General features: G+C 43.3%; 1 protein-coding gene and 1 long non-coding RNA gene across 3 annotated transcripts in view; one reads left to right on the plus strand and one right to left on the minus strand.

The window, feature by feature from the left end:
* Positions 1–12,049, plus strand: part of LOC119490417 (low-density lipoprotein receptor-related protein 1-like) — a 99,755-nt gene that overhangs the window by 10,435 nt on the left and 77,271 nt on the right. For both annotated transcript variants that reach the window (XM_037773784.1, XM_037773786.1), the window contains exon 2: positions 4,783–4,923. In XM_037773784.1, coding sequence (XP_037629712.1) covers positions 4,783–4,923 — 141 coding nt within the window. The remainder of the gene's footprint in view (positions 1–4,782; positions 4,924–12,049) is intronic.
* LOC119490420 lies at positions 9,750–11,859 on the minus strand. The gene is made up of 2 exons (XR_005207402.1): positions 11,259–11,859; positions 9,750–11,107 (listed from the first exon to the last, which is right to left on the minus strand). It is a non-coding gene; the product is annotated as an uncharacterized LOC119490420 (long non-coding RNA).

Below are 12,049 nucleotides of genomic sequence, written 5' to 3' on the forward strand. Positions count from 1 at the left end.
GAACATACAGAAAATGATAAATGAAGTCCACAAAATAGAGACGTTTATAAAGTAATTTGAGATGAACTGGAGGAGAAGGGATTCATGCGCACAGTACATCAGTGCAGAGTCAAAGTGAAAGACATCGACAGCCATATATCAAAATCCAAGATTTCCTGCACAGAAGTGGCAGCTCTCGAGACGAAAATGATGAATTTGCTCCTTCGTACACGCCCCTCAGCAACTTTTATTTGGTCCGCTTTAATTTGTGCACTGTGAAACCAAACCAGACTAAATAGAAAACAAACCAAAAGTATCAATTTCACTCTGATTCGGACTAGCCAAACGGACAATGGCTTGTGAAAGTGCACTTAGTGACAACACCAAGGAGGAGCTTGTAAGTCAGTTTGTCTTAGCTTGTCTTGCACAGTCATGCATAGCCCTCTATTCTCCTATCAGAGCATCTAAAAAGAACAAGTGCACTCGTTTCAGCATCTAATGACCAGGGTAAACCCTCTAATGGATCTTTTTTGGTCTGTAAAACGGCAATCAGTTCACCATGATTTCTTGATTTGACAAGATAATGAGGAAAGAAAATAGAACTACAATCTGATATCTACTTTTGACCACAAATGCGTGTCCTTGGATGTCTCCTTCTCCAAATAGGAGATTTAAAACCACTGAAAAAACCTTTAATCAGATGTTTAGTTGAGTGTAGAGAATCAGATGTTTAGCTGAGTAGAAACACTAATCCCGTGACTAATGGACAAATACTCCAGACATTTTTACTGCTTTACTTTTAGTACTGGGAGGGCCTTCAGGCATTCTTTGGCTTACAGTCGCCTCAAGGACTTTCTCAGCATTCATATTTAATGCCTTTACCATATCACTGTCCCGTAAAAGATATACTGTCAGTGCAACATATTGTAACTACATCAGAATGACAGAGACGGGCATTTTGGTTTTTGTGGAAGACAGCTGTTTGTTTTTTTTTAAACCAGCCAAATAAAGATATTCGTACATCGTGTAATTTCTCTTCAGAAATAGAATCTCTGTTTCCTGTAGAGCTTCCAGAGTTGCCTTTACTGAGTAATGGCGTGAAATTCAAAACTCTCGAGGGTTTCAACTAAGTCTGTGAAAGTTAGTTTTCTCATTTTCTTCTCTAATTAGATGTATTTTCTGCTCTGATAGATACCCAGAGGATGGTTGTTTTTCTCAGGTTATCTTAATGTGGGGGGAGCAAGTGTATACCATACTGATCTTACGTTTAAAAGTTGATCATAAACAACAGATTGTAAGATTATTACTTTTTTTAAATGTGATAATCCTCCTGTTTTTTTGTGGATAGAAGAGTTGAACACTGTGGGATTTCCTACCGTTTAGTCACAGTAGTGTGATCAAGTTGCCTTCAGCTGTGGCAGGAAATGCTTTAGTTGGAATGGCATTATCAGGAGGGGACTCTGTTGGAGGCGATCACGCTGGGCTTATAGGAGTTCCTCTAAGTGGAGTATGTACCTTGATTCAATGGGATTGGTGTTTGCTGTTGGGCCAATCCCAGAAGACCAAATAAAGGCCTTCTTCATTCCCTTTTGTAGGTAAAAGGGGACTCAAATGGTTTAACATCCCGGCCTGATTTGGACCCTCCAAAAATTGTCAGCATTTTGGCAGGAACTTTGGAAAAAAGGCGACTTTGCAGGCTGAATTAACAATTCACATCTCTGTTTGAGATATTTCAGTGGGCTTTGAAAGAGGACTGCTGAGGGGGAAGGCTGCCAGTCTTTCCCCCAGTCTCTAACCCCTCCTCTGCCACAACCTCCAATTAGGCTCCGAGGTTCTCCCCTCTGCGGTCATTTCATGCTGGTGTGTAAAGCGATGATAAAATTAGAACCCGCAATGTTTTATTTCCAGTTTTATGCCCACTCATAGGGAACAACTGGCTCAGCCCAGCTGCTTCACACGGGGGACCGGAGAGGTCGAGGGAATGCCTTCACATAGGAGCCTGTCTCAATGCTTTTACTCATCTCAGATGAGGGGCTGTTTGTTTGGTTGTTGGTTGTTTAGGCAGATTAAATGGCAACATATAAGCGCAGGCAAATCCAGTGTAATTACCACCAAACAAGATGTACCAGGACATTGGTAATCTGAAAGGAGGCAAAACTAACAAGTTGGCCTCGGGCCACGGCTAGCCTCTCTCTCATTCCTTCACCAAGGGGTTGGGTGTGTGCTTGTCGTCAAAACTGATTCAGTCTCTATCCACTCTTTTACAGCTCTTGGTCTCACTCTCATCTTGACTTCACATTCTTATGACATTTGATATGGACTCCGTATTTTGGCGTCTCATGGCCGAGTTTAAATCTCATTCTCTTGCATCTCTTGAATTTAGTTTCGTAAGCCTTGCCCCTGCCATTGTGTGACGAGAAGAACGGAGCGAACGCTCTGCATTTTAAAACCCCAGCACTCTCTCTCTTTCTCTTAATCTCCTCAAATATCAAGGTGTTGTTCACATAAGGAAAGCTGTGATCTGATCCCTGCCACCTTTCATCTTCTAATTGTATTTACAAAAACATGACACTCAAGAGTGTTTAGCGCTTACACATATACTACACTGTGACATGAAAAAAGACCAGTCTAAAGCCCTTTAGTCTGACAGTCAAAAGGGACGTGATTGCAATGATACACTAGCCTCATGCTCTCTTGTGATTTCAGTCACATCCCAGCCCCCTTGCGGTGCACCCCCACCCCACCGCCCACCCCAAACACCTCTCTGCCTGCCAAGTACGTAGGGAGGCAAGTCATCCAGGGCGAGAGAGGGCTAAGTCCCTGCAGAGAATCACAATGAGACCTTCGGCACTGTCCCTCCCAGAGCATTACTGCACTACAGTACAGTAACAGCAACATCCTGCCCCAAATGGCCTTTGTGGTCTTTTTTTTTATTGTGTGTAACATTTTTGACCACTCGCAAACCAGGAAGAATTTCACTTGTATATATTTGGCAACCTTTTTTCATTCTTCCTTATACTGACAGAAAATGTTTCCATTCAGCTTTCTCCATTTTGGTTCGTATTCAGGTTGGAATTTAATTTGGCTATTTTAGTGAAGGTTTATGCCATTTAAGGAACGTGAAAATGTAGTCTATTATGTTTCATTTAAAGGATCAATTCACTTAAAGGTGCTAAATTTGATATCCTGAGCATTAATATAGCAGCAAACATCTATTTGCTATGTAAAGATATAGAGAGGTAATATCTACCTGAGCAGAGAATGAAGTCACTTTCCCTCTTTGTGTGTTGTAAACAGAGCTTCTCTGTGCTTTGTTGACATGGCCGGGCCAGCCGCGTGTGCTTTTAGTGCATGTATGTGCATGTGAACGTACCTGGCTGGCTAGTTCAACGGCGTTGCTCAGCACTGCGCTCATACGGCAGTTACAGCTGATAACGCCGTCCTGATCGACAGCGTCGTTGCGAAAGGGTAGCGCTCACCCTCCGGTTCCCCCTCAGATATAGGCTGTTATCTCTGTCAGCATTTTTGCCGTCGTTTGCACCGTGTTGACACTGCTATCGCTGTTAGCTGCAAACTGCCGGCTCGCCGTTACCATGTTGAGAGTTGTTGAGAGACAATAGAAATGCTCTTAATCTAACCTGGGCAAATAAAACCAAATCTCCATGGTTAGACAACACAAGAGGTACATGAGAAAATATGTTTTTCTTTTGTAATTTGGGTGAACTGGCCCTTTTTAAGATCCATTTTTAAACAAGTGACTAATTCAGTGTTGACAGACTGATGCAACACCATGTAGGTAGAGCTCCGTTTGACGAGGGTTTTTCTGAGTGTGGCTGAGTTAAAGCATGTCAGCTGTGTCAGGCTGCTGATGGGTCGTGAGCGTTGCTGTGGTGCTGCTAGCCTGTGGTACACCTCAACAATCTGCGCTGACTTACTGCCCAGAACTACCGCGCTGTGCACTTTCCCATGGGTCAGGCGGTGATTGAATGCCCAGTTATGTCTGTGCTGCTGTGACACATGAAAGAGCCTCTGTGGTAAAAGTTGAAAAACACCTTAAGAGTAATAAAAAAAAAAAAGCGGAAAGAAATGAGATGTCCGTAAGAAGAGAGGAAACAACAAACAAACCCCAGAACTAAAAGGCACCACTGTTGGTTGTAAACTTGTAGAGGAGGTTTTTTTTCCTGAATAGAGTGTGCCTGTGGGTCTTTTGATACAAAAACATCATTGTAAACTTGAGTTGACCCTTGCATGTTGCTTTGCCCTGCTGAGTTAAGATCTATGCTGCTTGAAGCTGGAAAATTCCTATATATATTCTGCACAGGAATAGTTGTGCTTAAAATATTATAACTAGGGCTGTCAATTGATTAAAATATTTAATTGCGATTAATCGCATGATTGTTCATAGTTAATCGTGATTCATCGCAAATGAATCACACATTTTATATCTGTTCAAAAATGTACCTTAAAGAAGAAGCTAGTATGACATGGTTGGTACCAATGAATTCCTTATGTCTTCTAGTTTCATGTGATGCCACTCCACTCTAGCTATAAAACTGAGCCCGCTACACCCTCCGAAAGATCAATTGTGTTAATGCGTTAAAAGAAATTAGTGGCGTTAAAACAAATTTGCGCTAACACGTTATTATCGCGTTAACTTTGACAGCCCTAATTATAACACATTCAAAAATACATTCCCTCTCTGGGTGCTTGCATTTCCCTCTAAATGTATTTATGATTGAAAAGCATTTCTAGCCACAGTTGCTTTTCATGATGACACATCAACTTTCTCCTTTTTTTTTCCAGACCCCGAAGTTGATGACCAGCCCAAGACCTGCAGCTCTAAGCAGTTTGTATGTAAGGACCAGGTGACCTGTATCTCCAAAGGCTGGCGCTGCGATGGGGAGAAGGACTGTCCAGATGGCTCGGACGAATCACCAGATATCTGTAAGTATGCCTACATGAAAGTAGCTACTAAAACTGTCTCTCAGCAGGTTTGTGTCCTCAGCTCTTCTGTTCTCTCCAAGCTGTTGGTTCAGGGAAATAAGGACCCTTTGTTTTCTTGAAATTTTTGCAAATGAACCTTATTTTTTAACATTTTTTTATACCTCATATCGTCACAATGTTGTTGCTGCACATGAAGTTACATAACATCAAATTCACTATCTCTAAATGGCTTTGAAGAGACAACAGCACAATGTTCAGACAGTTTAATTTGGAGCTGAATATGAGGGTGGGTTATGCCCCTTCGACGAAGGACACAGGCTCATAGTGTGCTCTCTTGCTGCTCTGCTGAATTATAGCTCTAATTATGCGGCCGTGTTTAGTCTGAATGTTCAGGGATGTGTCTGCTCTTGTCTGGACTCTTTCGGGATCTGTGCAGTCCCTAAGAGTCATCTTGTCCCAGCCACTCACATCTGTCAGTCTCTCCATCCATAAACTCTCGCTGGTAAAAGCCTTCCCTCTTGTTTATATGCAGGCGCTAATGGTGATTTTACTGTCTCTGCATGTGCCACACCTTACATCTGTCATGCTACAAGCATTTCCCACAATATAGTCTGGCACGCACAGACAAGCAGCTGACACCCAGCATTAAGGGACTTGTTATTGTGGGTGAGAACACAATTAAGTATTAACACACGGGATTAGGGATTGAAAATGTGTGAAGTAGCTGTGGGCGACAAGATGTATCATTTTCAGATTCAGAGCTAAAATACAAAAGTGAAGCTGAACAGAAAAAGTTCTGTCATCTACTATCTGTCACTCTCCTTTATTTATTTATTCATTCACACAGATGATAATTCAATGCTAACAGAGGGCCTGTGTCTATATAGCGTTTTTTCTCGATTGTTCCCAACAAAGAGAAAGCGTATGTCGCCGCCCCAAGAAAAAACTTTTTTTTCTGAGCACTCCGCCTTTTTGTGCGGCCACTCCGAGCGCTTCTAGTTGAAAATCTCTGAACTTTTCAGAAAGGCGCTGGTGATGTCGCTGTAGAAAATGGAGGAGAAGCTTGTTTTGGCCAACTCTGTTGTGATAGTTTATGTCCGACATATAAAGCTCAGGATAGACAAAGACTGAAAAGCCCATTTGTGGGAGCAGATGGACCGGGCGGATACTGAATGTTGCTGGCGAGTGTTGTGCTTTTATCGCCGTACGTGTCTCCGATGGATTGTCCTTCTTGCTCTACAGCTGTCAGATTGAGCGGTGACAAGCTCATCTATACAACAAAAGAGGGCAAGCATCCTGTGGTTGGTGCTCATGGTGCAAAAACAATGTCAAACAAATCAGATAATAGCCCAAATAGATAATAAAAAGCAAAGTGGCGATGCTAGTCCATCATATAACTGTGGTAAAATGTTGTCAAGATATTGTTGTCATAGAAACATCGCTCGGAGTGCTTTTTCTATGAAACGCTGGGATGAAGCACTCCCCAGCAACCTGCAGCTGCTTTTCTGCCAGAAAAAGATGCTATTTGGACACAGGCCCTAATTCTTTATCTATATAGTGTACAGTAAATTTAGCAAAGAAGAAATTGCTGAAGGATTTTTCAGAGGGGGAGAAAATGATCAATTGTAGTTTTGTAAATAACAGCAATCACAGAACGTGAGCAATTTTATGTAAGTGTGACCCACATAATTCACTCAAGCAAACTGCGGCCATTCAATTTCTGCCCCTTTTCTGCTAAGCAATTGAACGGAGCGATTTTTCCATAGCACTTATGTAATTTGGTGACACAGACAATGGTGTGATTCATCTTCTGCATGGAGAGATGGAGAGCGGTGTTTCACCAGAACATCAAGATATGTTCTGCTCAATTACCCGCTTCCCATGGGCTCTACTCTGCCTGTCACTTTACCTTTAGTTAAGGCGCTTCTCCATTCATGTGAGTTTCTGAGGCAGTCATAATAAATATCCGTTACTGCAATTAATGCACTTTTTCTCTATGTGTTTGCAGTCTAACAAGCACAGTCAAAAGGCAAGGCGCCTTTTAAGTATCACAATGAAAAGGCAGCCAGACTGTGATTTTATCCACAGTCGTTTAGTTGATCCAGCCATTAAATGTGAGTAGTGTTTGGAAAAGAGCGCTGCAGATAAAGCTGCAGAGTGAACGGGCCTGAGCCAGCATAGATGGAGACGGGAGAGTTTGGAGGAGGAATGACTCTGAAGGTTATTTAAAATCCTGCTCTGACTCAGAGGAATGCAAAAGTCTTGTACTTTTCATCCTGGCTTTTCCGTTCACGGGGTGAAAACAGTTTGCAGGTCATCAGCCGGGTTTCTTACCAAGCATCATAAGAGGTAATCTGACTGGCGTGCTGTAAACAAGGCTGCTCTCAACATAGCTGTTAAGGAAACGGTAGATATAAAGGCCTAACATTGATCCATCTGAGAGGGGGACTGAAATCTGGATCAACTGGTGAAGTTTTGTGTTGATGCATTTTTTTTTATTTTGAAAGCTCAAGGTGTCATCTGTTCATCTCTCTTTCGTCAGCCGCAAAGTTTACAAAAGCAGTGGAACTTTCTCTTTCAAACTTAGTTTATGAAAGTCGGAGAATTCCAAGAAAATTCCCAGCTCTCTAGACGTGTGCTCCAACATGCCCTCTGACCACAGTCTAGTTCCTTGCGTTAATGTTGATGGGAATTAGAGTGGTGCATGCTACTATAATTACGACATTATCTCCAGTTCAAGTTAATTACTAACTACAGGCTTGGTTTACGAAGAGTACTCACAGAGATTTCACAAGGCAAAACATTTTTCCTCTTACTTTCTTCCTCTTTCCTTTCTCCTGTTCTTCCCCTCTCCCTCCTGTGGCAGCTTGGCTGGACTCCGATCTCGGTGCAGGATCGCCTCCGAGTCGGGTCATCGTGTAAATCAGAGATTGTGACAGGGCAGGCAGTGCATCCGGCCAACATGGAGCTTTGTCTCTTAAATAAATCAGTATAGCATTTGACCTGAGAAAAGCGAAAATAAGAATCTGCCTGTATTATTCCACTCATCCTCAAGTGTTGTGATGAAAACCACACAATGACAGTTTGGCTGACTCTCCAGTTTAGTTTCCGCTAAATGCCACCTGTTCTGTTTACGATGATCATGAATTCACTTGCTGTCAGAGAGGTGTGTGTTGTAAACGCGCACGCGCGTTTGTCTGGTGTGGATCTTTGATCTACACCTCTGGTACCCATGCTGGAAGAAAGTGCACTCCTCAGTATCATACTGTCTGGAGGTCTAATTGCCTGTCGTTTCCAAACCATTCATCTGGGCTGTAATTATGTTGAGGAGCTAAAGACAGACTTCTGCCGCAGTAGTGGGGATTTAACGTTGCATCACATGAGGCGTTGACATGCTGTGGTTGAGGTGGCAGTTGATGCCAAGGGTCGATGTTAGCATCGTTCAGCTAGTTTATTAGAGGGGTATTGAAGCATATGGGAAGGTATACGTGTATGGATGCATGTTTTTCACAGGGATCTGCATGAGTTGTCATCATAAATGGACCGGTGGGGGTCTGGGCAGGTTGCCAGCTGTTGAGCCGTCATAGCCCTCAGACTCCCAGCGTGCACCTCCCTCTTATAGCCCCTAGTACACGCTCAGATAGCCATCAGCAATCTGCCTGTACAGGCCCCTGTCTGCAGGTGTGACCCTGTCATCCTCTCCCAGGGACTGCACTGACTCCCCCTCACTGCGTGGCTTCAATTGGTTTCAGACAAGCCATTTCACCTCAATTACATACAGGCTTAGGGCTCAGGAAGTGGTTGACACGTGCCCTCCGGCCAGGAGTATATGCTCTGTGTGTCTCAGCGATGGTGCTCTGTGCAGGACTGCTGCTTTTTAATGCTCCTATAGGTAGTTGTGGTATGTTGTTAAAGGGTTATCTTGCGTCTGTCTAGCAGAGATAAAGTGGTGAGGGTTGTTCATGATGTCAATGCATGCCATCCCTTACAAAAGTTGAGCAGACAGTGAACAGACAGGACCGATGAGCCAAAGAGATGTGGATTAAGGTTTCTTGGTGGGGTTTATTAAACATCCCGTTGAGTTTGTGTGCTCTGTTTTCCATAGAAGGTATTTTCTTGGAATAAAAATATTTATCCATAACAGGTACTAGTATCAAAAACAAAAGTATTTTTTTTTTTGTTTTTACTTCTTTTCACATCTTTATTTAATTATTAATTATGGAGAGATTGAGAGAGTTGTAATGAGATCATTTTACAACAATAACTGGCTAAAAGATGTGGCGATGGTTCTGTCTGTAGTTCTCTGGTGAAATCTTCCATCTCACTGTATCAAAATTAGGGCTTTTTAGCGTATAATAATTTATCATTTGAACAAACATACTTTGAAAGGATAGTTTGTATTTTTTGAAGTGGGGTTGTATGAGGTACTTATCATAGTCTGTGTATTACCTACAGTAGATGGCGGTGGGCACGCCCCCAGTTTGGAGAAGCAAACAGGAGTACCAGCACAGATGTGTAACGTTGGTGTTTTAAAAGCCTTAGTTCGGTTTCACCAAAGTCACACAATAACACAAACAAACTACCCGATCGAGGCAGAGGTAGACCAGCAACTTCTGTGTTCTGTGAGGTAAAATTATGGCTTTTGTCAATTGAGTTTGGTGGCTTTGGTGAGAGCATAGAGGGATACAACGGCTTCAGTTCCCCGTCAGAATGGGCTTTCTGATGGCAAGGTAAAGCAGTGAAAATATTCTAAATATAGCATACACTTAAACTGATATTGATTTCTTTAGGCGGGCCTTTCTTTTAGTCGGCTAAAATACGTTTTGCTGCTGGCCCTGTCCAAAGCAGTTCATTGCTTTGCTCTCGTGCCGGCACTCCTTTCTTATTCTCCAAACTGGGGCGTGCCGACCGCCATCTACTGTAGGTAATACTCTGACTATGGAGAAGTACCTCATACAACCCCACTTCAAAAAATCCAAACTATCCCTTTAATTTTCTAACCATTCTTGTGACATTTTTTTCCCACAATGCTAGAATTAAAAGTGCTATGTCACAACTTCATTTTCACAGCTCTGTTGTAACAGTTGCTGTACAAAACACTGTCTCCCTGTCTGCGTCCCAGGTCTGTATGCAATTATGATTCTTGCGTGGACCGCATTCACTGTGGTTGAGCCAGCGAATGGGAACAGATGTTTGAGTAAGCCCTAGCATGTAAGCACTTTCTCCATCATGAGAAGTGCTTGCCATGAAGGAATCCCTTTCATCATCAAAAAACCTTATGCAACAATTGTCTGCGCCTAATTCTCTGTTAGACTTTTTAGCCCCGGATTTAGCATGAAAATATCCACAGGAGGACTTCCAGGCAGGGGGTGAAATGCATCTTAATCATGCAAATACACTGCCTTTCATTTCCCACACTGTGCTATCCACTTTCATTCAGGGTGAGAACATGAGCTGATAACTCAAAGTAGTTAACACTTGCTAATGATAAGCCACTCCCTGCGCTCGTACTGTCAAGCTGTCATTAAAGTCGTCTCCATAGGCTAGTAGAAGTAGTACACAAATTCATTTGTTTTACCTTTTCGATGCTTGAAAGTAATTTTGAGGGGATATACCTTGGAATGTAGTTTCATAATGAAACCAGGGGACCCTTGGCTGAAGAGGCTGAAAGCATTTAATGTAACAATAGCCAAATGTGGACCCTCACATTCAGACACGCACTTTCATGTTAAGCTTCCAGTAGATTTCATGTCTTTGCTTTCAACAGGACAATTTGTTCTAACACACTGGGAACTCCTTCAAAGAGTTTGTCTGATGTAAGAGTAGCGTGGCACGACAGTATGGTGAAAGTAGCTCCCAACACATACCATGTCCTTTGGCCCACACGCTCTGGGCCGTGCCAGTGGATGCCATGGCCTGGGGCCCGAGCTGGTAGGGAGGTCTGATGGGAAGATTGAGTTATCATCTCCGTGTGCAGCTGCCTGAGGTGGCCGCGGGCCACACAGCAAGGTTATCTGTCCATCTCTCACCCTCGAGCCCCCTCTGAACGCTCGCCAGCCTGCTCCTTTGTCCATGCCCGTCTGACTGTCATGCCTCAGCGGCCTCTCCAAGACGACTGCTGAGGTGGTGGGATGGGATGGAGACGTGGAGCGATGGGGAGAAGGGATGATCCTACAGGAAAAGCCTTTTGTATAGGAGAAAATGAGCAGATTAGCATTTAGGCTGAGGAGGAAAATGGAAATGGCTTTTCTCTAGAAACAGCCTTTTACAGTAAAGTTAAGCTGGAAAGGGGGGGTCTTTTCATAGCATATAATCAGTCATGTAGCTGTACTCACAGGGGGCACCATGCAGGGGCAGGAGGGTCTGTAGTGGTAGTGGTTGACACACTGCTTCCACAGAGGAAGGAGCAAAGCCCTGTAAATCCCTCTGGTCTGTGGCCCTGAGCCCTCCTCAGCTCCACCGGCCTATCAACAGACAGAGAACACAGGGCTTTCTCACGCCACACAGGCACCACTTCGCTTTCTCTGCTGTCTCCTCCACGCCCTGTCTCCTTCTCTCCCTCTTTCTTTCTTTCCTGTGTCCCACTGTCTTCCTCTCCGCCTGTCAAAGCAGGCAAAGACTCAAGTCATCTCTGTTCCCCTGTTCCTCATATCTCATCTCCAGTCTTTTCCTCTGGTGTAATTGCCTCACAGTTTCCCCCCCTGGTTTGCAGATGGCTTGTTGGTTTGTTTTTGCTCGCTGTCTCTTTGCATGTTACTTTAGAGTAAATGTTCCGCAGTGCCTGTTACATAGTGACAGTTTACTATGTGGCAACAAATTTAACGGACCTTTGCAACATGATTGAACAAGCAGGTACACAGGTTTAATAGATTTGTTTTACTGTTTTACTGGAAGAATCAGCTTTAAGTGATACTCCGCCCAAGCTCTTTCTTTACAGTAACTCACCCCCCCGTAGGCTTGAAAGGTTTCTGTAAAACGTTTATAGTTTGTAAAAAGAAACTTTGGATCTAGTCGGATCAAATGAATGTCCGTTGATTACCAGTGGAGGGAAAAAAATGTATGTGTACCATATTTCACTTCTCTCTGCTGTCCATCTGTGTGCTCAATATGTTAAAAAACACAAAAG

The sequence above is a fragment of the Sebastes umbrosus genome, chromosome 6 (assembly GCF_015220745.1).
Source record: "Sebastes umbrosus isolate fSebUmb1 chromosome 6, fSebUmb1.pri, whole genome shotgun sequence".
NCBI lineage: Eukaryota > Metazoa > Chordata > Actinopteri > Perciformes > Sebastidae > Sebastes > Sebastes umbrosus.